This window comes from Apteryx rowi, unplaced genomic scaffold (assembly GCF_003343035.1).
Source record: "Apteryx rowi isolate R43461 unplaced genomic scaffold, aptRow1 scaffold_539, whole genome shotgun sequence".
Classification (NCBI taxonomy): Eukaryota; Metazoa; Chordata; class Aves; order Apterygiformes; family Apterygidae; genus Apteryx; species Apteryx rowi.
The window spans coordinates 489256-517101 of NW_020450804.1; the positions used below are offsets into that span (position 1 = coordinate 489256).

Consider the following 27846-nt stretch of genomic DNA (forward strand, 5'->3'; position numbering starts at 1 on the left):
GCGGGGCGTAGGTACCTGACCACGTCTAAAGTCAGCTCCACTAACTTCACTGCCCTTAACTTCACGCTGCAGAGAAAGAGCTCCTGTTTTCAATATACTACAGAAGTCAACTGATTTCATTTCCAGAAGGAATAAAGATACCAAAGAGAAGCTTRCGACTATGTTTGTCTATACCAGTTATCTTTCTTAAATATTTTGTGTGTTAAGTGCTGGCATCTTTAATGCATTTTTTTTTATGGACAAAGACCAGATATCATTCAGGAATATATTTTTATGAGGAAATTCATTGCTATGCATGTATAGACAATATAATATACATAACCTTTTATTTAAGTAAATTAGTAAGCAAGTCTAGTAAAAACTTAGTTGCACTAAAATTATGTAAAATATAATTTTTATATACTTAAAAATATTTCTACGCAGATAAATACAAGAGGTAACTAACTACAAATACAACAGTGAGAAAAAATATTCAAGAGATACCATCTGGCTGAGTGGTTTATTTAAGCTAGCACACAACAATACAATTTCTATAGTGATTGTTAGGTGCACCTAAGAAATACTTCAGATGAAAAACATTTCATGAAAACATCCATTTCTCTCATGACAAGTAGAATGACAGTTTTTCCACAAAAGCTGTAATAATGCTTGACTCCTGCTGTCAGAATTTAGAGATCCACTGTGAATTACATTTTATTCTTGAACATATTTTTAAAATACATAATTCAACTGTGTTCCTGCAGCACATTTGACATCATTCTGAAGTACCCTAACCACAAAGCAGAACAAAAGTACATAGATGCTGGTCATGTGAGAACTTCCAAATGTTTATTATAGTGTAGTTTATGCAGCAGGAGATTTATAACTTGACATGACAGACCCTCTGTGCGTAAATCAGGCCTAACAACCATTACATGTTACAAGGGAAATGATTTCACTTGGATTCCATAATTGTCTATTCTGTTCATCCATTTGAAAGTCCAGTTACAGGCACTAAATAAGGCAGATATAATTGCATATAAAATTAAACTTTGCAACATTAAGTAAACAAGGATATACAAGACTTCAAGTCACTTTCATTTATCAGCCATAGATGTCGGGCTTACTACAAGCTGCTACAGAAAAATATATGTATAAACATAAAGGGCTGCTGAGAAGCTCTACCCTATTCATTTGCCAAATGATAAGTACTTTCAATGCAAGCCCATTTCAATAGAAGCAGAGATTCTACATTATAAAGCTGACAGTAGTGTGTGTGGGGGGAAATCAGTCTTTTTCATCCTGCTGGCACACACCTATAGAGAGTTTCAGGATATAGTTTTCCTCAGTTACTAGTTTGGACAGATGTCAGTGATTCACAGCCACACCAAAGATTCAAATATTAGAGCATTGAATCATCTGATATGCTTATGGCTAGGTTATCTAGTCATTTCTCCCTGGATGCTCTAAAAGCAGATTTATTTTTCATGTTGTTGCATTAGCAATGTATTTTGATGCACATATATTTCAATGTGTTGTTAAGGCTGTTAAGCTGTTATGGCTGTTAAGGCTGTAGGCAAACAGAAACCACTAACAACAACAACAACAACCAACAACAAAATTAAACAGAACTGTGCCCCATCTAAGTTTGAAATTCCTCATGATCAAAAAATGGTTCAGCATGCCTGCTTTCTCTGATAACTGAGGATGTGGAAGGGAAGGTGAGAGAGTAAAGAACACTAAATAAAAAACAAAAAAGAATGGATGTACATAGTGCTCAAACACTACAAAACCCACTAGGCTCCAGTAAGGTTCTATCTCAGCACATTTCAGAAAAATACAGCTGTGAAGAGATTGTTGGGTGACAGGGGAATGACAGTAGTAGCCTTACCAAATTTTTGTCCAGGTAGGTCTTTTGCTCATGAGGCGCAATAGGGGAACAGGCGCAGAGACACATAAGCTCTGATAGTGACTAGCACTATCACTCCAGAAAAGACAAGACTCATTTAAACAGGACAGGGCCAAGTTGGACTGCTTCAAAAACAAGGGTGACACATTTCACTGTACTGAAGATCGAGATCAGAAAGAGACTTCTAGAGGAAAAGCAGCCATAGTTTCAGACATCTGGACTAGGCAGCATTGCCAAGAATAAAGGTCAGAGTAGAGGAGAATGCATTAGTCAAGGCATGAAAGATTCAGAATTTTGACAGGTTTATGCTATGGCTGCAGTCAAACATGCATTGGAGGGGGGGGTGTTTTGTCTTTTTTGTTTTTCTACAGAAGCAAGCAGTGATGTGCACATGCTAGAAACTTAACAACTTCACATGAGCCAAAGATTGAATTCATCACTAAGGCTAGAGAAGGGAAGATGAGGATCAGCAGCCATTTTTTGGGCATGGTTTTAGTTATCACACTGTCAAGGCAAGATCATAGTGAGGTTAAGGGCAAAAGTGTCTTAAGAATTTAGGTGGTTTGAAAAATTCAGTTACTTTCTCTTCAGATTAAGTTCACATGAGCTAAAAAAGAGCATGGAATATATGGCAGAGGTGCATGGATATAAATGCCATTTTCATCATACTCTGAGATACTAATTCAGGCTTGGGAACCTTAGAGTAAGACTACTGTAAGAAAAATAAAATAGAGGTAGCACAGAATGGACAATCTAGGAGATACCATGAAAACGTACCAAATGGCCATCATACCATGGAATGACTTCTCAACACCTCAAATTATAGGATTCCTCCTGGCACACTGTATCTGCATTTGGGTTTTTTGTTGTTAAGAGAGGTTTGCTTTTTATTAAGAACATACAGAGACTGAATGAAAATGCAGAAGCGTAGAATGAAAGAAACTTGAACTTCTAAACACCTGATGAAGGGAAGGAACACACCTCAACACACCTCTATTCTCTCAATATTGTTGTTAAACATGAAAGTCCTGTTCTGCATTGGTTTCTAGTGCTAGCATGTAAGCCAGCAGGAAAAAAAAAGAGAGAAAAAAAAAAAAGAATGCTCCCCCCAAAAGTCTGTTCTTCTCTCTGGACCCCTGCTCACTGAACAAAGAGATATGCAGGTTCATATGGGTGTAGATTTGGGGGAGCTGGGTAAGACCCCAACACCCTGGTGCTCCCCTCAGGATGGAGTAGCTATAGAGATTCCTTTCTTCACTTACTGAAAGAAAGGAAACAAGACAAATCCTGTTTCGCATGCAATGTTCAAATACCAAGGAAATCAACTTGTCTCCTCTGAATACATGAGGATGTACCAAATGAGAGATTTCCTTTGAAGATACAGCTCTCAACCTGCAGGATCACCATATGGATCAGGTGAATGATGATGAGCTCTGCTGGCTCCTGCAGTGCTCAAACTGCTTTAGAAGAGGAAATTACAGGGACTTGCCCGCAGAACCCTCCCATCCTTAAGACTAGTAACCTCTTGTAAGACAGGAAAAGTGACCTTTATTTGCTCCTTTTTCCTTTGCTCATAAGTTACAGTAGTGCTGTAACGTGTTTTACTGAGCACACTTTGTTCCTCCCCCCTTTAATTTTCTACTACTATTAAAAAATTGATATTACTTGATTTTTTTTAAGCATAGAAACAAAGTTCAATCCATTGCTTATTCTAGATTTTTTTTAAATTTGGTAACAATTCTTCACAAAAAAAATGAAACAGAAAAATCCATCCTTACATAAATCATCCATATGAGCTCCAACACTGATATTAAAACCTTAACAGATCTATGCTGATTATTTCAGCTTTCTTAAGAAACATTGATAAAACAGCATTTTATGAATATGCAAAGAAGATTAAATCTCAATCTAGTTAACCTGAGGAAAGACCAAAGGACAAAGAAAAGGTAATATTCCATGGGCTGCAGAAACTCTTAAGAACCTTGTTTTTTAACTGGTAAAAATCTTTCAATTCATTTGAAATATCTATTTCTGATGTGATGTGGTAGTTTTGATTTTAATTTTATGCAGGATGAACATACGTCAGACCATTTAACCTGTCAGACATGGTATTATCAAATGCTGCCTCTTTAAGCTTTTCATTCAGCTTGTGATTTGAATTAGTGGTAAATTGGGATCAGAAATAAGTTCTAATGGTTTTGTTTCCAGTTTTTAAATGCTAGTTAATTAAGACAGCATGGTTCAGAATTTTTTATTCATTACATAAAAGTTAAGAGATGTTAAGTGAATTAATGTTTGTCTGTCTTCCCTGCAAATACAGGATTTTTTACAATTTTTCATCCTTCCTTCCCTCAGTTACTTTCAGGATGGTTAAAATCTTAAACTGTAGATAGTAAGCTCAATCTACATATTACATTAGCAATAATTATTCTTAATTTCATATGCTGCTTCCCTATATATGCTGTCAAAGAATTTTTGCTTTTTCGGATACATGAGCTTAAGTTATTGCAAAGAATGTAGTTGTTTCGTACAGCATAGGTTTATAGTATGCAAGCATATTGAACTAGAACCAGTCAGCTCTCCCACTCAGCTAATTCCCCAGAATATATCAACACTAAGAAAGCTGTTGTAGTAAATGACTGTTGTCTCAGTCTATAGCACTCCTCCCCTCGAAGCCAAACAGACTGTAACACAATTTTGCCATTTCAGGCAGTATTAATGCAATATATCTCTACTTTAAAACTCTTTTTGATGGAATTTGAGTATATTAGAGACATAGCTATGCTTTTACAATATTATAGCTGTAGTTTTGTTGCTGACTAGAGAAATCAATAAAGATTGTCTCACATCAAAAGGGATCAAACAAGTAAAACTTACTTGGAACAAACACTTAAAACAGGATTTCACATGAAATCATTTGGAGTAGAAAACAACCAGAATGAAGAAACAAAGAATTCACAGGCTATTCTGAGTAGAACCACCTCAAAAAGGTGGAAGTGGACCCATTTGACATTCCATGTAGACTAGATGGAAACAGAAGTGATGAATTACTACCAAACATATGCTACTCATTACATGTCATCTTCTTATTTTACATTGGCTCTCTGAGCTTTGTATTGACTGTTTTTGATTGTGCTATAATAAAAAAACACTGTCATTTTGTTTATACTGGCAAAACTATTCAAGTAAGAAAATGCCAGTTTCATATAGTTACACACAGTAAATAAATTCACAAACAATTTTAAAAATTCCCTCTCCCCAAATGATGATACTCCTTTAATAGATTTGGCACTTTCACCATGCTTTACTAAGTGTAACTTTCCACAGTGCCATATGTAACACTAAACTGAGTGAAAACCTTACGCTGTACTCACTTCTACTTTGGGGGGGAAAAATCCAACATGTCAATAAAAACATCTAGTCTACATCAAAACTACCTCTGCATTACAGATTTTAATTGGGGGGGGGGGGGGGAAGGGGGAAAGAGAGAAGAGCGAAAGCTGTACCAATCATAATTTAACACTAAGCTTTGCTCCTGGCAAGCAAGACTACAGGTTTATGCTGAATACAATTTTATGTTCAAATACAGAGATAAGCAGCATTATCCCAAAACCCAACAGAATCCCAGCGTTCTGTAATAGGAAATATCCCCAGCGGCTACATCCATGATCGCTAGCATCATTGTGGAGCATTTCAGGCACCTAAACAAAAAAAAAAAAAAAAAAGTTAAATGCCTTCAAAATACATACTTATTTAGAACCAGGCTCTTCAACCATTAGGCATGTAAGAGTTGAATATTACTCCACTAGCCATCCCTGTTTATTAATAATGACTCCTTGAATAAGGTGAGAGCCAACACAAGTAACTATCAGAATTTACTTTCCTACGAGCTGTTTAGAGACAGAGAGAGATTGTAATGGTCTAATTATAAAAAACCTGTTTTTATAATTATGCTGATGTCTTAATTATACTCTGAGTAACTGGTTGGCTTATTTATCAACTGACTTAGTCAAGCCAGTTTAGAGATTTTATTCTTAGACAGACAGTGGTTGTTCATGGAAGTCTGACCAAGTACTTTGTACTTCTGCATAAATGTACTTCTGATGTACAGTATAGATTTTAATACTATTCTGGCTCCATTCCAAGAGACCCTAATAATTTACTGCAAAAGCTGAACATATCTTTGGTGGTGCTGACAGCCAGTCAGACTAAAAGCCACTGTCAGAAGCAAATGTTTTACTCTACTTTCACTGTTAACTGCCTCTAATTAAATACAGAGGAAGAAACGAGCTCTGTTCCAACAGTAATGTAAACAAAAGAAATCTCACATCTGAATATTTAACTAAGCACTTACATTTAGTATGCCTCAATTCCTTCAAATACAGAAAAACAGTTTATTGATGAAGAAAAGGTGGAATGGCTTTTATGGTCAAAATATAATTGGTACTAATACTTAAGCTATACTATGTAAAATTTAAGAAGGTCAAGTCACTTACCATATCCACAAGTGCCACATACATGAACAAGCCAGCAGTAAGGGCAAATATCCACATTGAAACATTGTCTGCATAATGACCAATAAGAATCCCAGTTGCCATTCCAAGATAGGCCAGCATAGCTGACAGGGCATTATAAAGCACAGCTTGTTTGACAGTCATACCAGCTTTTAGAAGCACAGCAAAATCTCCTACAGCAAAAAACAATACAAAATTTACATCCAAATGTATTTACTGCCATATTTGTGACTTTTTTTCAGCACTTATAATATCACAAAGCTATTTTTATGCTGTCATCTTCCTTATGTTTTTCTTCACAAAATCAGAAGTTACTTGCACACAAAAAATAAAATAACACAAGAAAAACACAACAACAGCAAGTACTATGAAGTTCATAACACTTAAGTTTTAGGATTTCTGGAAAAAGCTTTTAGTCTCTTCTGTATGTAAACCAACACTGTAAAATACTGCAGTACTTGCTATATATAAGCATTCCAAGACAGTTTCTAAAACAAACAAGCAAACCACTTAATTGCATAAAACAATAGTGCCAAGATGGTTCTATTTGTTATCCTGTACCTGTTTGTCATATTTCAGGTCTACTTGTTTCTAAATTTTGAATTTCTTTATTCATTTCTGTAAATTATCTTTAATGTCTTAATTTTACTTGAAAGAGTAATAGATTACCAGCCAGAAACAGTTTTCCCATCAAAGTATGTCTGTTTCACAAAAATATTATGCATTTAAACAAAAAAAATACTAAAATAATATAACCTTTTTTTAAAGGCATTTTGAAAATAAAGTTGATTCTATACAAAAATAAGACTTCTCCCCAGTTAAAGTGAGCAAAAGCAGTCTTCAAAGTTGACTTGAGAAGTTTGTTACAACAGCTTTTCCCCACAAGATGTTACAATTAAGCTGAATTGGTATAATACTAATGCTAAATTGTTTTCATGAAAACAGTGATCAGATTTTTCCCCCCAGTTAATTTTAGCTAGCTCCATTTGTTTTAGTATTATTATGCCAGTCCATGATCTCTATTAAAGGTATTTGTGTAAAATTTTGTCTTCTATTTAAATTTTAAAAGAACATTTGAATCCAAAATATCACATTCATAACAAATTTATTTTCTATACTTGTATTTTCTACTTTAGTAGATGCATGTGTAATTAATACAAGTTCCATAGTTTTCATAGAATATATATTGAGATAGCCAAGATTCATTTCTTACCACATCATAAAAATGGATATTTTCTCCACGTAAAAAGTCATCTGATATATTTACCATCTGCACAATAATAAGTGGTTTGATGTATACATATACAGGTTTAAAAGGCCTGTTAAATGAAACTGAACAATCCACTTCAAGAGCATTAAAAAAAGGGGGGTATGGGAGAGAGTGTCTGACTGTTCTTTCCTCATTCTATACACCAGATGTGATCATGGTCATGTCAGCTAAAAAAGAAATGCCAGTTACACAAAGTGATTCAACCACTGGAAACAAGATCAGCTTCACTGCAAGTTAAACTAAACAGCTAAATTCTGTTCTCATGAACTTTATTGCAAAAGGGCCCAATACTAAATTTGTAACTTAAAGACACATACATGCTTATGAGAAATATGGCTATGCTTAATTCACTTGAATTTAAAAGACAAAGTATTCCAGAAAAAGACTTTTAATAGTTTAAGTTTAATTTAGAGCTACAGCAATTCTTTGCAAGACTGAACAGGCATTTGACTAATTTTGTGATCTTCACTTCAACAGCACAAACACAAGAATAAAATTAAGCAGAGGTGACAAAATCAAATTCCAACTAGGGCATTCTCCTGCAATTCACAATTTATACTGTACTGAAGAATAAAAGCAGTACAAATGAACTACACAGGACAAGTTGTAAATAACTGCAAGAGACAATGAGTTGTAAAGAAAGTTCATAGCTGAGGTGTGTAGATTTCTAATAAAACATTCATTAAAATAAGTTAGACTCAACAGTACCTCAACTTGAAGTTCTCTATTCAATAATTCAAACATATAAAACAAAAAAATAATTCAAACAAATTTTACTGTGCCACAGAATAAAATAAACTATAGTTCTCCAAAGCAAACCTGTAAATACCTAGGTAACTGTAGCATACCAAAATATTATGGTCTTACCTAGCTCATGAGGTAATTCATGGCAAAATACAGCCACAGAAGTACTTAAACCACTAGATAACCCTTCAGTAAAGGCTGCTCCTACAAAAAGACGGAAAAAAACATTACTACATATTCAGATGTCAAGTGCAGAAAAGTTGCTGCATATGCTCAGATTAGGACACTCAGTTTCACTCAAATTTATTTTATGCTTGTGAAAGCATTTAAAATTTAATTGAACAGCTTCTTTGTGTATGATTCATAAATTTAAAATCAGAAGCAAATTTTAAAATCCTCTAATCTAGTTACAGAAAACCAGATTTCATTATCTAATTTCTGAATTAAGCCCAATACTGTTCAGCACCATGAACTCCCCACAAAACAGAACACACACAAATATAATGAAAAAAAGACACTAGTTTTGAAAGATACTAAGGGAAGAGTGCAGCTCAACTGCCTCTGAGAGTCAGGTACTAAAAAAGAAGGCCTGCCAATTCAACAATAAGAGAGGTTACATGATTGGGTGAAACTAGCAGTGAAAGATTTGTGAATTCTAGACAGCTTGTACCTTTTTTATTATTTATTTTAAAGAGGAAAAAAAAAACCCTTAAACTAGTCCTACAGTGCTCATCTTCCTTGTTTTCTCCCCTCCTATTACTTACTATTTTTCCTTTTTTAGATGACAGCTCAGGACAAAGCAGCACACAGCATGGTCAGTGAAACATGTCTCAGACAGCACAAGAGGTTCTTATGTGTGGGAAGTCACAGAAGGGTGCAGCAAAATCACATCTAGCTTTCTATTTATCTGGTACCCAGAGTGTGCCAGCAAACAAGGTACAGTCAATAAGATGTGTAAACAGGTGTGAGGCCATTTAGTAGCAGTTGGCATGCAGGGGATCCAGAAGTACTGCTCACAGAGAAAGAGCTACAGTGGTGATGAGACCACAGGAGACAATCCTCTGCCCCTGCTAGAGTAGCCACCTCCAGCAACCACTACCCAGACAGAGTTCCTGAAAGTGGACAGCAGCTTTACCTCTCATATGTGCTGCTGCACTCAGAGAAGGGGAAGCAAGAAGAAATGAGCAGGCATCTTTGTATCAGGGATCGTGAACAGGAGATTGAGAGGGTCTTCAAAGACTCTGCAGAGGCAAGAGCACAAGCCACTTCAGGGTGTGATAGGTGATAATTTGTTACATCAACTCGTGAAGTGATTTTACCATGAAACTAGGCACTAAGTACGGGCTATCAACTCGTGAAGTGATTTTACCATGAAACTAGGCGCTAAGTACGGGCTATCACCACAATGATTGTACTGAGCCAGCAGAGCGATATTGTATTGTGAAATGTATGCGCGCGACCTGAAGGGCACCACGCACAACGCAGAGGAAGACCCCAGCTTTCATCCCGACCCCCCCAGCAACAGCCGGCGCAACCACAGAAGTTACAGGCATATAAGGGGACTGTGAGCGGGGGGATTGCGCGCGCCGTTGGTGGAGCAGGAGACTCCCCAGCCGCCCAGCGCTGTTTTGCTTACTTGTGACTTGCTCAATTACTCTATTAAATTGGAATTTATGCAACCCGGCCCGAGTGGTTGTCAATTTGTCGCGTTTACCTATAACAAGGGTGAGAAGGAAGGTGGGACCAAAGCAACACTAGAGCAGGAAGCCAACATGAACTTCCAGATAGGCAAAATCTGAGAATAGCAACATCTAGCAACAGGAAGAACTCTCCATCCCCATTTGTAGCAGTTAATGTGGAGAACAGGGTCACAACCCTGGCAGCAACAGAGGAAAAATGAGATCTGCCCAGCCCCTAATCTTCACCCAGAATTTCAGATAATCAGATTAGGGCCAGCACTACAAAAGAAAGCAAAGATTTTTAGTGGTAGGCAATTCCCTCCTGTGCAGGACAGAAACCCCAACCTGCTCACCAGACCTATTGTCCAGGGAAGCCTGCTGCTTGCCTGGAGCCCAGCTCCATGATGGCAGAGGCACAGCCAAAGCTCATCTGGCCTGTCATGGATGGATGCAGACTGTCTAGGAAAGATAGATGGCGGGGGGGAGCAATCTGCTACATAAAGGAGTTTCTTGATTGTGCAGAGCTTCAGTATAAAGCTAAGTATGAATGCAATTCTTTGTGCCTACTGAGAGTCTCCTGGTCAAGATCAGAGCAGGGAGTAACACTAAGAATAGTATTACAGACCACCTCAAAAGAAAAGGTGGCCTATAAGGCTTTCTACGAAAACTGCACAAGACTTCGCCAGATTGCAGACCATCATGCCCATGGGATATTTCAGCTTTAAAGGTAACAAACAGCATTATGTGTGCAATCTAGGAAGTTTGTAATGTGTGCTGGTGACAATTTCCTGATGGAAATGCTAGAGGAGCCAGCCAGGGTTTGTGCTCTGCTTGACCTGTTGCTCATAAACAAGGTAGAACTGATGGCATATGCAGCACAAAAGGGAGCTTGGACTCTAGTGAGCATGAGGTAACTGAGCCCAGGATACAGAAGAAGGTTGGGAAGGGAAGCAGCAAAATTAGAACCCTGAACTTTAGTAAAGCAAGCTTTGGCTTAATTAAGGAATTGCTGGGGAGAATCCCCCAGAAAGCTGCCAAAAGCAAAACAGTGCCCAGAAAAGCTGGTTGATTTTTAAAGAACACTTATTGAGAGTCCATGAATGATGGACCCTGTCTGTGCAGGTACACTAGAATTTTCAGCAGAAGGCCCACCTGGCTAAGCAGGGAGCTTCTTAATGAACACTCAAAAAGAGAGCATGCAAGAATAGAAACAGAGAAAGAGACATGCGACAAATAGGGAAGATAAAAGCACTGACAAAAAACAGGAAGGCCAAAACCCAGTTAGAGCTAAGACTAGCAAGAGACATTAAGGATAACAAGAAGCAATTTTACAGGAACACTAGCTACAATATAAAGTTCAGGAAACAGGTGGGTCTGTTGATGGACGGGGAAGGGAACCAAGCAACAGACATAAAAGAAGAGGCTGAGGTACTCAGTGCCTTTTTCATCTCAGTCTTCATAGACAAAGCCTGCTCACAGGTCCCAGCAGATACCAGCATCATTGCAGAACAAAAGGGACAACAGCAGATAATCAACAGTTTAGAGATTACTTACAAAAGCTGGATATGCTCAGATGAATGGGGCCAAATGGGATTCACCCAAGGGTGCTTACAGAGTTGACTGATGCGATTGCAAGGCAAATTGTGACAAGTCATGGTCACAGAGGGAAGTCCCCAAAGACTGGGAAAAAGCTAATGTTATTCTCACTTTAAGAAAGGCAAGAAAAAGGACTCAGAGAACAATTGGCCGGTCAGCCTCACCTCAGTCCCTGGGAAAGTCTCCTGAAAAATGTCCACTTGGAATCCATCTCCAAATGCTTGATCCAACTCACTGTCTTTTATCAAGAAATAACTGACTATATAAGCAGGGGACAACAGTCAATATAACAGAACTTGAGTTTATTAAGACTTCTGACACAGCTGCCTCATATGGAAGTGGAAGAAATAGGGGCTGGATATACAGCCTGTTTTATGGCTTGCAAATTGGCTGGACTACTGGACTCGAAGGGCTTGCTGACTGGCTAGTAACAAGTAAAGCTCACCAGGGGAGCCATTTTACGGGACCCATATTCTTCAATATCTTCATTAATGATCTCAATGATGAAACAAGATGTACCATCAACAAATTTGCAGATGAAACTAAGTTGGGGGTGAGGGAGAGGAAGGGCTGAGGCTGTTCCTCTGTCCATTTTGCATCCCCTTCTCTTCCCCCACGCCACTTCAGGATGGATGGGAATACTGTCCTACAGAGGGCTCACAAGAAGGTCAGAGCCTAGAGCATAGGGCTTAAAAGCTTGAGGGTGCTAGGCTTCTCCTCTTCACCAGACTAAGGGGTTCTCTAGTAGCAACCTACGACTACTGAAAAGGAGTTACAAATATGAGGAAGCCTCACTCTACAAAGCAGTGACAGACGACATTAGGGGAAAAGCTGCAAATCACAACTTGGGAGGTTCAGCAGAAAGCAGAAGCTTCTTTATTAAGATAGCAGTATATCACTAGAAGAGCTTAGCCACAGAGGTTGTAGAATCTCCATCCTTGGAGGTTAGAGATTTTCAAGGCTTGGCTATGCAAAGCCATGACTGACCTAACCTAGTGCTTGCCAAGAGTCATGTTTCAAGCAGAAGGCTGAACTACATGACCTCTCGTGGTCACCCATTCCTATGATTCTATTTATGCAGAGTGGTGTATAGTGCAAGACTGTAGCTATTTTGTCTTAAGTCTTCAGCAGTAGTGGTTTACACTGCACTCTACACCACTCAGTCATACTAGTCTACACAGTAATTTACAGTTATTACTGCTACTTGACTGGTTGGAGTATCATTTCTAGATATGTTTTGTTTTGTTTTTTTCCCCAAGCATTGCTTTACAGTTTGAGTTTGAGTCAGATTTGAGAGGGAGACAGCATGGCTACAGTTATCTCCTACCAGGACAAAAGAATTCATCAGCAGTCAATTGGGCTTCAAATTCTGAGGAGACTAGATAAGGAAAGGAAGGCAGAAGGTCTCATGGGAGAAGGTCTACCTTCTGCCATGCCTGCATCCTCAGTGACCTACAAGTTCCTCTATATTATTATCCCTGTACAATGTTTTCCGAGTCTTATCACTTATTAGAGAAGAATTAAAAATACAAGAATCCAGCTTAATCACATAAGGTAAATCTAATTTTGGGACCACTTAGGCAAGAAAAACTAAACCTGAGTGCTTTGCAAAGTACCTAGGTGGCTGATGTTGTAGCCAAAGTACAAGCTTAAGATTATCTGGTTTTATTTTTCACTAATAAACAGACATTTGTCTTAAAAAGATAACACTCAAATTGAAGGCCACATTAATATAGTTGATAGTATCCTCTCTCAAGAAAGGGATTTAATAGYGGCACAGTACTTTAAAATATACTTTTAAGACATCACTTATCTCTCTCAAAAGAATTAGAAGAAAAATATATAGGTAAGATTAGTATAACAATGACTACAGGATTCTGTATTTTAGTTTAGCTGAAGACAAAAAAGTTCAAGAAAAACCAGTGATATGAACAGAAGATCACTTTATACAAATTAGTCAGATTCAAGTGTTCCATGCTTTAACAGAAAAAAAGCATTTTTAAAATCTTATTCCTACATAATTAACATAACAGACTCAAGGAAAAAAAGAAATAACTGATGAAAGTAAGGAATAACAGTCACATAAAGTGAAAACTTGTAAGTGAAGGCTTATTCTGGTTATGCCTATCTTCAGTCAAAAATATTTTTACCATCATTTAAATACAAGAAAATGTTACAGTAAGCAGTACTGGCCTTTTCACAACATCATCAGATTGAGGCTTTGCATAGTATCTTCAAGCACATCCAGAACTGAAGGAAATCCACCTTTTTATTAGTCTGAACAAGCTACACAGCAGGATTTGCAAAAGCCAATGCTCTCACTTGTTCAATAAGCTTTTGTTAACCTTCTATTTTTTCCCCCCTTCATAACCATCAAATCACAGTCCCTTCCCCAAATCTCCTTAATGCTAGGAGATAATTGATATTCCATACCATTTGTATGCAAATCCTCCTTCTTCCACCATATTTTCACTACTGATCTGCTAGGAAATTTACATTCCATGCTTTAATTTTCATCCAAAAAAAAAAGATTAAAACAGAGAAGTCTCTTTTCTCATTATGAATTGACTGAATCTGAACAACTGCACATTCTACAGYGAGAAATACTGAGTTACTATTGGGTTTTCTCCTCAAAAAGAGTGAGCTTGTTTATACAATASAATTTACAGAAAGACTAGTATTGCTGAACTGACCCCAGTATGCTATACAAACTAGAAGTGAATCCAATACCTGCAAAATCACAGATGAGTCTTAAATCACAGAATCACAGAATCGCTGAGGTTGGAAGGGACCTCTGGAGATCACCTAGTCCAACACCCCTGCTCAAGCAGGGTCACCTAGAGCACATTGCACAGGATCACGTCCAGGCGGGTTTTGAATATCTCCAGAGAAGGAGACTCCACAACCTCTCKGGGCAACCTGTTCCAGTGCTCTGTCACCCTCACGGTGAAAAAGTTTTTCCTCATGTTCAGATGGAAGTGTCTGTGTTTCAGTTTGTGCCAGTTGCCTCACGTCCTGTCGCTCGGCACCACTGAAAAGAGTCTGGTTCCATCCTCTTGACACCCTCCCTTCAGATACTTGTACACGTTGATAAGATCTCCTCTCAGCCTTCTCTTCTGCAGGCTAAACAGGCCCAGCTCTCTCAGYCTTTCCTCATAAGAGAGATGCTCCAGTCCCCTAATCATCTTTGTAGCCCTTTGCTGGACTTGCTCCAGTAGTGTCACATCCCTCTTGTACTGGGGAGCCCAGAACTGGATGCAGTACTCTAGATGTGGCCTCAGCAGGGCTGAGTAGGGGGGAGAATCACCTCCCTCGACCTGCTGGCAACACTCTTCCTGATGCACCCCAGCATACCATTGGCCTTCTTGGCCACAAGGGCACATTGCTGCCTCATGCTTAACTTGGTGTCCACCAGCACTCCCAGGTCCTTCTCAGCAGAGCTGCTTTCCAGCAGCTCAACCCCCAACCTGTACTGGTGCACGGGGTTATTCCTCCCTAGGTGCAGGACCCTGCACTTGCCTTTGTTGAACTTCATGAGGTTCCTCTCCGCCCACCTCTCCAGCCTGTCCAGGTCTCTCTGAATGGCAGCATGCTAAAGTCAATATTATGAAAGACTAGCATAAGAATTAAGGATTACTGAATTAATTTCACCTTCTAGAACTTACTTTTACATCTAGAATTCCTGTTGTCCAGCCTTCTAGAAAAATGAAGGAAATACCAAATCTGACCTCAAAGTCACAGGCCCAAAACACAATATTTAATCTATTTTTTTGTGATTAAAAAAAGTTCTTTTCATTGAAGCTTTGTCAAAAAAGATTGAAGAGCTACAACATGCACAGGAAAAACAGGGATATGAGCAGAGTAGGAACAAAAAGAAGACAGTATTTTGTTTACAGTTTTTTGTTTTTTTGTTTTAAACAGCAGAAAAAGTTAAGTTCCCATAATTAAGGACAGAGCTGTGTCATTAAACTAGACTTTAAGAGTATATTTTTGAGTACAGCATGATTGTATATGAGAAAAACATATTTTCTGAAATATTTTTTCAAGAAGAGATGCCAAACTGCACATAGCCTGCTTCAGATGTGCTCAATTTCAGCTACACTCCTTTTAATTAATATAGAGATCCTTAATCTAAAAGTCTGCATGAATGCAACATTTAGTGACTTAACTGATATCCTCTCCATGATTTATATTTCTGACAATTAACACCTAACTAGCACCCCCCTCATTCATTCCTGGTAGACAAAATGCAACACAGATGCACTGGAAGATTAGTGCAAGTGCTAGAAAGAAGAGCTGCAATCCTGCTCTTTATTATAGTATGTTAAGATCTGAGAACCTGGATGAAATAGGAATGCTGTGCAAAACTGTAAGATATTTCATATGCTTGTTTTAAGCATTTTAGAGTACACAATGCCTTCGACCAACTTGATTGTGTAGTAAAACTGAATATGGGTCTACCTCGCACCCTGCACCAGTTGTACACCTATATTGCCTAATCCATTTGGATAATCTTCAGGCTAAGGCACATTGAAACCATGGTCCCATCTCCCTGCCTTCCAAAGCTCTGGGGAAATTTATAGATGATGCGTAATCAGGACCTAGCATAAGCAAAGCCAGATGTGTAAAGTATAGATCCCAACCTTATTGAATACAAGTGAAGACAGAAGAAAACAACAACAAAAAAACAGCCAGTGACAGTGACTGAAGTAGGGAAAAAAAAAACCCCACACAACTACTTTATGTGACCAAAAAGACACACTTGTCTTTAAAGAACACAAAAGAATTGCTGAGCACCTGTAGGCACTGAAATACAAAGTCAGCTCTAAGTCCTAAATACTGGTTTATGAGCCTAACTTTTTTTAAAGTTAAAGGTAAGATTTTTCAAAACTAAAGAAGGAAATAAAGCAAAGTTTATAGATTTCCTAAAGAAACATAGCTGCAGCATATAGCTTTGTTTCATTTTGTTTGTTAAACTAGAGACTTTTCTCACTCATTCGGAACCACTGTCTAAACATAAAAGTTTAGTCTTAAAAGAACCACCATTAATTAGTTATGCTCCTAATAAAAATATAACCAAGAACAAAAAGACCTTGCTGTTATCACAGATGACAAAGCTGTAGTATTGAAACTAACACTTACCAATTGCAAGGCCATCACTAAAATTGTGTAGTCCATCTCCCATAATCACCATCCATGCCAGAGTTGCTATCCCAGCATCCTTCAGTTCTTCACGTGAATAGCGCTGACTGTGACTGTGTGGATGATGGTTCTGGTGATGGTGATGATGCAGAATGTGATGGTAGTCATGGTGATGATGACTAAGATGATCCGTCTGTCCTAAAGTATCATGCAAGTGAGAGTGACATTTGTTTCTACAGCCCCTGGATACATATTCATTGTCAACCTCCTCTTGATGAGAATGAGCTATCATAACTTCTTCTTCTTCTTCTTGTACTGCTGGTTGCTGAGAAATGAAGGGCGATGGATCTTGTGAATCTGTCCCTAGATAGCCCTCAGGCCCTGTTACAAAAATCCAAAGTATAACATTATACATTTTTAAAGTCATCTAGGAAGCAATGATACAATAAAGAAGTTTAATAAATCATACAACAGAGAAAAAAAGCTAGTAAGTTTAAAAGTTTAGGTTGATACCCCAGCTTCTTGCACCAATAATTTTTCAAGAGTTCTCACTACTTATTTTTAAGTCAGATTTCTGAGATTATTCACTTTACTGCAAAAAACTAAAACCTTTTTCTCCATCTCCTACCAGGAACGCACCCCCCTACATTGTAGCCATGAATACCTCCTAAAAAAATTTAAAAAACAGCTTTTCAGATAAGACCTAGTACAATTTACGTACAACAGCATAGGGCTCTGTGTGTCTCATTTTCACAACATGAAGGCTGTTACTTAATTGCTTCAGAAAGACAAAGGCCGAAGAGCATTTGCCATTAATTTATCTCAGGGATGATGAGCARGATTATGTTATAGATATAATTTTGGCAACCTTCTTGAATATCATGTGGAAATAATTGGTTAAATGCAAGTTAAATGCAAGCTTGAACACCTGAAAAATAAACACTCAAATATAAAACTACCAATGCAGACCTCAAAATGTCCTCAAATAAACATTAACATCTATTTTAGCTGACTCGTTAACACCCCTAAAACTCGTTAAATTCTTCACCTGCAGTTGAATGAACAAATGCACATTTTTTCTGCATTACTGACAATTCATTCTTTACTTATAGTTATTCCGAAAAAGTGAAAGCCTCTTTAGCATCTGCACCAAAAAAAAGCAGGCTTTCTGCAAAATAACACTTTCATTAGTGAAAATAACAAGTGGGAATCTTAACAACTGAGCTCAGGCAAAATTTCTGCTCAAAATTTCACTATCATATAGCATGTGCAATACTGGATCAGCATCTAAAATTTTAAGTCTTCCTAGGACAGTATGGGATGTTATCAACTTCAGTAAAAAAAATACAGTCCCAATATTGATTTAAATCATTAAACATTCATATGAACAAAAAGGCATTTCACTTTCTAAATCCCTATGCAAAACAAGACAGTTCTCATGCTAGATACAAAATTACTACTTAGTTACAGATAGGAAATGCTGCTTCTTTATAATAAGCTCTCAGGATTTAAGCAAGGAGACCAAACTACATAGGGAAATGGAGGAAAAATAGCCTCTCTCAAACTATTTTGATATTGTTCTATTGAAGTAAATTGACTCCATTTCTATTTTCTCCTAAGCTGAGGCCTGAAGACTGAAATTATAATACAGTAAGTTATAATATAATTTGCATTTCCAAGATTTCAATTCAAATATAGTTCAACTCTAGCAGACAGAACAGAGTAAAAGTCTACTAGGGAAGTAAGACAGGCAAACAGTTACATCAAAAATGTCTCAGGTACTAATCAGAGAGCATCAAACCCAGGATTTAAGATTGCAAAGCACAGAGATACTGTAAGTCCAGTTTTCTATACTGTCATCCTACTCACTGATTTTCAATAAGCCTATGTCAGAACTGTGTTAACATACAGGCAGGTCACCATTCTTCTTAAACACTACACATGAAGTCTACTCAAAGAAATATCACAATTTTGCACAAGCCCTTCTGTAACAATATGCCGATTTTAAATATCACCCGTGCAGAAAATGATGCGTTTTGATCACAATTCATGCCTTAAATTCCTGAACAAAATTAACTTTCGGGGATGATGCTGTATGTGACTATTCAATGTTTATTCATACTGAAATCTAGGAATCTTTTATGGCGGATATTTCAGTAGACAAGCAAGCAACACTGAAAGCAATTTACAAACCAATAGAAATTCTCTCAGTATTTTATTGTAAACTAGTATCAGATTACTTTAGTTACAAGAGCAGACAAATATCTAATAAGGTGTGTTTTTGCTTATAGTTTGATGTTGAGGAAACCTGATCATTTGCAGTCCAATATCTCAATTAACTTCTGGAATTTTAGATTATCACCCTTAAAACTAAATAAATACTCAAAACAACCAACCCTGGACTTAAGACATGCATGTTCTATTCTTTAGATTTCTATACGTGATGTCTAACAGTCGAACAAGAGAAATGTAGAAGGAACTATGTACAGCTGTTTCCAAAGGCATAGCCAGAAGAGCATCTTAGCACAACTTCAACTTCCACTATCCAATACAGCATTCAAAGGCTTGAGGTTTCAAAACTGGGAATACACTACTTCCAAACTGTCAATCATAAAATAAAAATAAACAAACACACACACACAAACAGGGCTAGTCCTCCACATATCAATGCACACACAGGTTTTGTTCCAGGAAGAATTCAATTAGGCAGTGATCCAACCTGCAGTAAGAAACAAATCTATGAGCTGTCTTCAGTCATGTACAGTATTTCAGCTGTGCTGTTGCACAATAACAACTGTGTATTACTGAGACTTACGATCATCTGTATCTAACATCTCTTCATTTGCTGAAAACTTCTTACTTTCTCCATCATCTTCATTTCTTTTCTTAATCCAAAATAAGAGACTGTAGTTATGAATATATTACTTATTTTTCATGATATACATGAGCAATATGATATTGACAACACTTATGCAAGCCTGCACAGAAAGAGGATAACATGAAAGCCACATAGAGAATGCAGAACAGAAATGTTAGAAACTCATCTAAGTACAGTAAAAAAGACAAAAGTTCCTCAGGCTCCAAAGGGGAAAAAAACACCCCAGGCATAATTACCACTTAATTCTGTGTAAGGGATAGCAGAAGTTCATCTGAGAAGTGAAATGCACCAAAAGCCGAACAAAAGCAATTCCACTAGTGTTGTTTTTTGGGGTTGTTTTAAATATTGTAATATCAGTGTAGCAGTTTTTAAAACATGCTTAAGAAAAATCAAGTGAAATCTGTAAAAATCTACAATCATCTCTGACCGATGCCCGTATCGCACCAGTTTGTGATCAGTGATTCAATATCTAGAAAGGCACAATGAGTCTAACAGGAAATCCATTCCCATGGCCGAGAGATAAGGAAAACAAAAATATCTGCTTTGCTTGGAATTCATCAAGAGATGTTGAAGAGTAAGTTTAACCAGAGATAAATTTAACTAGGGAAAATGATTCTGTCACTCACAGTTAGCTCAGCTTACTTCAGTATAAACCACTCCTGCCCAATATAACCTCCTGTGACCAAAGCTGAAGAGCTTACAAGGCATTTGAATTTAGACTGCAGCCTTAATGACAGATTTAAAAATAATATCTAGAAACAGATCATCACAGTATCTGTGGTAGCCTAGAAACGAGCTTTTTCTGAGCTTTCTAAATAACTAGTAGTTTCCTACCTTTCTTGAAGAGCAGCTTAACAAACCTCTGATTTTTACTGAATAAAGCATCATCATCTATGTCCTTGCTATACTAGCCTTTATAGAAGTTACCAACATTTACGACCCACCAAAATCATGCTATTCTCTACCTTCCACATAAAGCATATCATAATAATCTGAAAGCTGTATTACTTTCTTGTTTTTTGGAGGAGAGGAAAAGGAAAGACTAGAAAGGAGGGACCTTGGGGGAGACGATATTTCCAAATGGAGTGCTATTTAATAAAGCCATTACATTTTATAGTGTAGTCAGATGCTTATTTGTGGTAAGCAAGAAGTTACTGCCACCCTCACCCATTCTGTGCAAGTGTTTCCTCAACAGAAGTATGATAACTGCACGAGGTCTCTTATTTCATCCAGTATAAGATTTTAAAAAAAAAAAAATGCAAACAGTTATCTCCTTGAGAGATCAGAAGGAAGTCAGCAACAGGCGGTAATTTCTTAGATCACTGTAACTGTTACAACAAAGGATGTAACTGGATGTTTGCTTATTAAACAATTCACTGTGATGTGAAGCCTGTGCAACTTAAGTTAAGTTGGTTAAGGAAACTAGCGCTCATAATTCTTCCCTAACATGACCACACACACAAAAAAGGAAAGCTTTTTATAATCTAGTTTGAAAGTATAAATGTGGTTAACATAACTAAAATTATAACACTAATCAAGTCAGCAAAAATTGGCTTGCTATTAAATCCAATCAGTAGTCATTATATATATGATATATACATAAATTTTAGTTTTTATGAGACTGTATTAAGAAAACATCATGCAATACAATAAAGCTTCAAAATATAGTTTCTCTACCTTTTTCTTCTTGTCTTTAAACTGCTTTATTAAAGTGATCAAATGTTCCACTAGAAACATGAAGTATAAGCCTCCAAGTGCTGTAAGTCCCTTCCATGTAGAATCCAGGTAGGCACTCTCTTCTATACTTTGAAAAACAAGATGTTTGAAGAGAGTGCCTTTGTTTTGTTCAAGTAGAGGTTTTTCATGGTGATGGTGATGGTTTCCATGAGACTAAGGGGAGAACCAAATGGGGAAGTCGTTATATTCAGAAGAACTGATAACATAACAAAAAACAAACATAGAAAGTACTCCTCACAATATATATTTTTTCCCCTTAAAGTCCAGACTTACCATTTTAACTTGCAGGGCATCTTGCGCGCATGCACACACACACACACGTTTAGATTTTACATGACTTCTCAGGATAAGTTCAAAATTAACTGAAAGGAAAAGGAAGAACCCTATAAAATACAGGCAGGGTTCTGAACCCAGCATAGGATCTGTAGTCCTTTCCAGTTAATCTCAGTCAAAAGCCAGAGCGAGTTAACTTTTGGGGGGGGTCTTCTGCTTACAAAGAACTTCAAGAGAGGTAGAAATTTAACAACCATTTCATTCTCAATATTACATAATAGTAATAGATATATTCAAAGCCTATCAAGTAATGTTTTCCCAGAACTTCAGAAATACTCATTTCTGATCAAAACATTATAATGGATAAGCAATCAATATAAGTGCTGATTTTCTGTTCTACATTTAAAAGGTAGTGAGCTACCTCTACTAACTATAAAAACTGTGAAACTAGAGGAGTAAAAGATTTAAAAAAAGATTAAAAAAGTAAAAGAGTAGTAAAAGATTAAAAAACATTTTGTATAATTCTTATGTGCAAGGAACTATGTATTTGTAAGGGTGATTTGGCAGCACATATGACTGAGAAAACATAGGAAAGACTGAGGGATTGCAGTGTGAATTTTTTACACTGTGGGGAATATGAAATGAATAATATAAGCAGGTCCAAATAATGAGAAACCTTTCTATCTAATAATCTATTTCACCAGGCTGAGAAGTGACTCATTGAATAGGTGTTAATTAATAGATATTTAACCCATCAATAAAAACTACAGCCAGGTGTCAAAATTTCTATTTTGAGATAATTAATGAAATAAATACTTACATGTGGAAGAAGATGTAAGAAAGCATCTCCGCTTAAAGTTCCAACAGCCAACGCCACAAGAAAACTTAGGAGAAACTTGAAAAATACACGATTCATCAGAGGTACCAGTATAACACCCAGTAAGGAAAGAAAACTGATGACAGAGATTGATATAAAGCCACCAATCCAAGCTGGTAAAAGAGACGAAGAAGCGTTATATGAGATTTTGGTTGCTTAACATTCCTCTTTTCAAATACTACTGAACATTTGATTAATCTAGGGTTAACAAATGGTACACCATGAGGGTTTTTCTTTAGACATACTGAAGAGAAGCACCAAAAGAAATTATTTCAATGCTGAAGAACATTTCTAAAATTTTGTAACTAAAATAAAGGGGGTTCCATTAGGCTTTTATTCTATATTTAAAAAACAAACACACACAAACAAATGAACCTACCTATTTGCAAAGAGTAACCTTTTGGAGGAGTTTCAGCTTTTTCACTAGTTGCATGGACTATGCAGTATTTGCCATCAATCTGATTAATAATAGCTGGACAGAGATAACTAAATTCTGTAGCAGTCAACCACACTTGAGTGCCTATGCCATGGGATTGCATCAGTTTTGATGCATTGGAACACTGTGGAAAGAGACACTTAAAGATTAACCAGAACCAAAATATCATGATATCTTAAAAGGACCACACATCCCATGTTAACTGTAAATATAGTGATTCCACATGAAAGTAGCTGAACAGCTGAAAACAGGTTAAAAAAAAAAAATCAGTAAGAACTTCCCACACAAATCAGTCTTACACATAACCTCTGACCGGATTTTTCTTTGTTAAGATCTAAAGTACAGCTTTTCTCCCCCTCTCCCCACATTCTGGCCCAGAAAGCTAGCTTGGTAGTACTGCCAGATGATGCATAATTATCAGTACAAGGAAGTCAGCTGCTCTGTCATTAGATTAAAAGAAGCTTAACACTGTTGCCTCACATTTAGAGAGGCCATATAAGGAAATAATAACAAGGTTAAAGACCTTTTAATAGAAGTCATTACCATGAAAAGTCTCAAACAAAATATGTTCTAAATGCACTTCCTCCAGCAAAGTTTTCCTATTACACGACCTACAGTCTTTGGGGGCTTAGTATTACTCTTTTGGCTCCCATGGAAGTAGTTCAGCTCCGATTGTGCAGAACATAACAACTTGTGAATTCAGCACCTGTGATCACACTCTACACACAAACTCTGAATTATCTAGCATGATTGCATACATTAACAGACTCCAAAAAGGTACTGCTGCTTTTTAAAGCCATTAATGGAGAAAGATCCGACTGTGTAACAAAACTACAGACTAACAGCACTCATTCTTACTTTCTTAATGTCTTGCAGTCCTCTTTATTATTATTTTATGGCTGGTCCTTGTATATAATCTCAAAGAAAGTGTCTTAAGATGCATCTTAGATTCTGTCCTAGGCTTGATCTAAAGTCTTTATATTTTTGATACAGAATGCTGGACAACAGCTTTTATATCCCTCCAGAGAAGAATAAGTTAAGAAAGCAAGCAAGCAATTCTTCATTAAAGTAAACCTAATTCTTTTTCTACAGACATTTTTGCAAATTTTGTTATATTTGAACTTTTTTTCCACAGGTTAACCTAACTTTGCTTTTATTTTATTGTCAAAGGGAAAATTTCATAAAACTAGTAGTATCTGCTACCATCAGCTTGTTCCTTCCTGTTTTCCCAACGCTCCATCCACTCTTCTGTTACAGTGTAGCATATGCTGAAGGTGCCTAAGACAAGCTAAACACTTATCTTAACACATGTTCCAGAACGAAGAGTAGACAAGGAATGGAGAAGAAAGGAAAGAAGGTGCTAGTCACTTCCCTACAATGCTACACTATCTGCCATAGGAATATCTAACCCTTGTGAGGCAGCTTTGATCAGAAGAATGACAGTACTTTAAAAAAATGTGGTTGCACAGATCTTACTTTCACCACTTTATTTGGAAAACAAGACAGATTCTGGCTTTAAGGAAGAACAACAAGTTGAACCAATAGAATTTACTATTCTATTCACTACATAATACTAATAAAATTTAATGCCAAGTTACATCTATCTAAATGAGAAGGAAAAAGGTAATACAGTTAGTCTAAAATTCTAATGGCATTCACTTATTTCCAGCTCAGGGAAACACATTACTACACTAGCTTTTTATTTCCTGCCCATTTGCAGAAAAACACAAGCTCTAGAACCAAGATCAACAACTACCACATACTTACCAATCTGCTTGGATACACTTACACAGCGAGATATTTATTTTGAAAAACAGTATTATTAATTTCTAAGTACCTTCCTTTGTTGCTTTTACATGAGGAAAACACAGAAGTTTCTCCACAAAGTATTACAAACTTTTCATATAACTGCCAAAGAACACATGATTTTCAAACTTAAAGTTTATATTCTTCATTGTTAATACCAGGAATTTTTTTTTTTTTTTAGAAAGGAAAAGAAGAAAAATATATTATATGAACTAGATTGCATAAATATTTTCCTCCCTCTGAACTCATGAACATAACATTCATTTAAAACAAATAGTTAAGATTCAAGAAAAGTTGTGTGTGGTTTGCTGTGAGTACCGACCCTTGCACTACAAAGCTTGTACCCAGTTAACCAAGAATGCAGAAGAGTTAGTCTCACCTCTTGGGTATTTTGGTTTTTAAATTTGGAATACAGGTAACTTCCTCTTTCTGATTCCTTTGGAAAAATAAGAGATTCATTTGCTTTTCCATTAGCAAGCCAGCTTGTATTACTACTGTCTGTGGCATTAATGGCATTAGTCAGACCTAAATGAGCAACTGACTTCACTCCTCCAGTTCCCAAATTCTGTAATTCAGAACTGCCATCTGTGGGAGTAGTACTGATAGATGCAGTTATTTCATTAACAGTGTTCTTGCTGTGTAAGAAGTTTTGCTCATGTTCTACATTTTCTACTTTGTGCAGTTCCTGTAAGTGACTGCTCATGGGATCTTTGTTAGCATCATATTCATGGTTTGGGCAAACAGTCTTCTCAGAGTTTTTACTCGATGCAACATGATTATGATGAAGGTGATGATCACGGTCATGGTCTATTTTAATCCTTTTCATTTTATCTATACCTATGTTCTGGAGCAGTTTTCTAAATCCTTCAATCGTCAGAGTGTTGTTTTCTCCATAACGATGAAAGAGTTCTTGAAGGTGAAGTCTCTGTATTAGCCCTGCCAAGTCAGTATTGATGCCAGCTGCCTTTTCTGGAAAAGTTTTCTCTGCTGTCTGCACAACAGTAGCTGTCTCCACTCCATGATGATAACTTTCACACAACAGTATGGAAAGTGATAAAAGGCAAGTGACTGATACTGTACTCTCCATTGCAGTTTCCTACTAGAAAAGAAGTAAAAAAATTCTGATAAAATAAAGATTTAACAGTTTGCATAAGACTGATCACCTTATCATCTGTAGTGTATGTTAATAACTTGCTAAAGGATCAAAGCAAGAAGAGTCACTTAAATTTCTCGGATACCCAACATTTCTCCCAGACGCATGGCCTCAGGCAACACAAGATGAAGCTGCATACCACAATGAGATCATTGGCCACAAACACTTCCCCAGGTGTAAGTAAGCTTACTTTTGTTTAGCTTGGCCTAAACCAGTTTTCTAACACAGATTAAAATAATGACAGCATGCTCAGAGGTGAAACAATTTAGTTCTAGGTTAGGCTTTTCTTGTGCTTAAAACAAGCTTCATAATATAGCTCTTCAACCACATATTAGCAGGGAATAAGTATTATAAGTGACACATTTGTGCTTAAAAATCAAAATTCCAAGCCTTCCATCATTAAATTTCCCAGAACTCTTGGCAAGCCAGAGAGATGAATTTCAGCACTCCACAAAAATCACTTTTTATGCTGTTAAGTTTTATCTGCATTTTAACAATGTTGTCATACTTCTTTGAATAGGCAGACAGATCATAGCTACGGGCCATTAAGTGTTTGTATATTTTATTTCATATGCACATTTTATTCCATAAACACTACATTTCTAGAATAAAATAAATTGATATTGAGACAATGCAAAAGAACATGTCTGAAGACCACCTCTTAGCCCTTTTTCAGAGGAGTAAAGAAAATCTTATTTTCACATCATATAATGCAGACAACCGTATTATGTTCAACGGTATGATACACAACATTCAAAAAAAAACCCCACTAAACAATCCCCCCTCCCGCCCCCAAAACTAGAAGTGCAGATATCTGCAATTATATTTGCAAATAATTACCGCGAAGGAAATACCCGCAGAGATGCACACACCCAGAAACAGCACCTTCACTACCAAGATCAGCGAGCGTGTGAACGGGCCCTGTCTTTCCCCCTCCCCTCCCACTCCCACGAGCTAACGGCCGCCGAGAGAGGCTGGCCCGAACTTCTCCTTTTGTAGGACGCCCGGCGCCTTCCCACCCAGGTCGGCCACCGGCACAGACAAGGCTGCGTCTGCCTGCTGCTTCCCTTGCTTCAAGTGCGCGCTGGCCTCCCCCCGCCCCTCCCTAAGATCCTAGTTTGGGGTCCCTCCCGGTGTAAATCGCTGCCACACATAAGGACAACGGGAAGACCCAGCCCAGGCCTCAGCTCAGTGCCAGTCCTTCCCCCGGCTCAACGGATCGCAGCGCTAGGAACCGTGCAGTGGCGAGGAGAAACACGGCGCGCCGCCGACCTGTCCGTCCCGCCTCGCCTCGGGCAGCGGAGGCCGCGGTACGGGCAGCTCTACCCGCCGCAGCCACGCGGCTGCCCGACCTCACCCCCAGCCGTGAGGCGCGCACACGCCTACTCAACAGCTGCCCCGCAGCCTGGTCCCCGCGCGCTCCAACCGCCGCCCCGTTGCGGGGAGAGGTTACCTCCAGCAGCAGGAGAAACTCACGCACCGCGAGCTAAACAACCGCTAAGACGCTTCCGAGACTGCTGCCGACTTCTTCTCAGCTACCGTTACACGCATGCGCTGACCGCTCCCTTCCCGACCTCCCCCTGCAATCTTTCCTTCCACTTCCGGGGATGGCGCCTGGTGTCTCTCAGGCGGCTAGTGGGGAAGCGAGTCCGCTATCACGTGGTGGCATGGAGCGTGTGGCATACGCTCTCTTTGTGGAAGTGCCAGCAGGTTCGACGCCGGTTGGGGGTTTGCGCTGGGGTGCTTCCCTGACGCTTCTCTCCGCCTCCCTCCCTTCTTCCCTCCGCAGAGAGCCTGAGGCGGGAGGCTGGGGCGTCTTTCTTTCTGGCAGGCACTTTAGGGCGCCCCCGGCC

General features: G+C 38.0%; 1 protein-coding gene across 5 annotated transcripts; it reads right to left on the reverse strand.

Annotated features, from left to right (window-relative positions):
* Positions 1–377: 377 nt before the first annotated feature.
* On the reverse strand, positions 378–27572 carry SLC39A6 (solute carrier family 39 member 6). 5 transcript variants are annotated; one of them, XM_026081159.1, is made up of 10 exons: positions 27474–27572; positions 25220–25939; positions 22978–23158; positions 22542–22711; positions 21389–21601; positions 19649–19718; positions 16834–17214; positions 8540–8620; positions 6385–6575; positions 378–5589 (listed from the first exon to the last, which is right to left on the reverse strand). In XM_026081159.1, exons 2-10 carry the CDS (start codon positions 25925–25927, stop codon positions 5437–5439), a joined length of 2148 nt encoding a protein of 715 aa, XP_025936944.1. In that variant the 5' UTR covers positions 25928–25939; positions 27474–27572; the 3' UTR covers positions 378–5436. The 5 variants fall into 5 exon arrangements, 4 of the variants coding, with proteins under 4 accessions (XP_025936944.1, XP_025936946.1, XP_025936945.1 ...); XM_026081161.1 differs by having other exon boundaries at positions 25220–25936; positions 27474–27569; XM_026081160.1 differs by having other exon boundaries at positions 25220–25936; positions 27447–27566.
* Between the last annotated feature and the right edge of the window lie 274 nt (positions 27573–27846).

Coding starts and splice junctions, on each gene's coding strand:
- SLC39A6 (XM_026081159.1), bottom strand. CDS start 25,927: ATGGAGAGTACAGTATCAGTCACTTGCCTTTTATCACTTTCCATACTG. Junction 23,159..25,219: donor AAAACCAAAATACCCAAGAG/GTGAGACTAACT, acceptor CTCTTTCCACAG/TGTTCCAATGCATCAAAACT. Junction 21,602..22,541: donor TCTTACATCTTCTTCCACAT/GTAAGTATTTAT, acceptor TTCTCCCCTTAG/TCTCATGGAAACCATCACCA.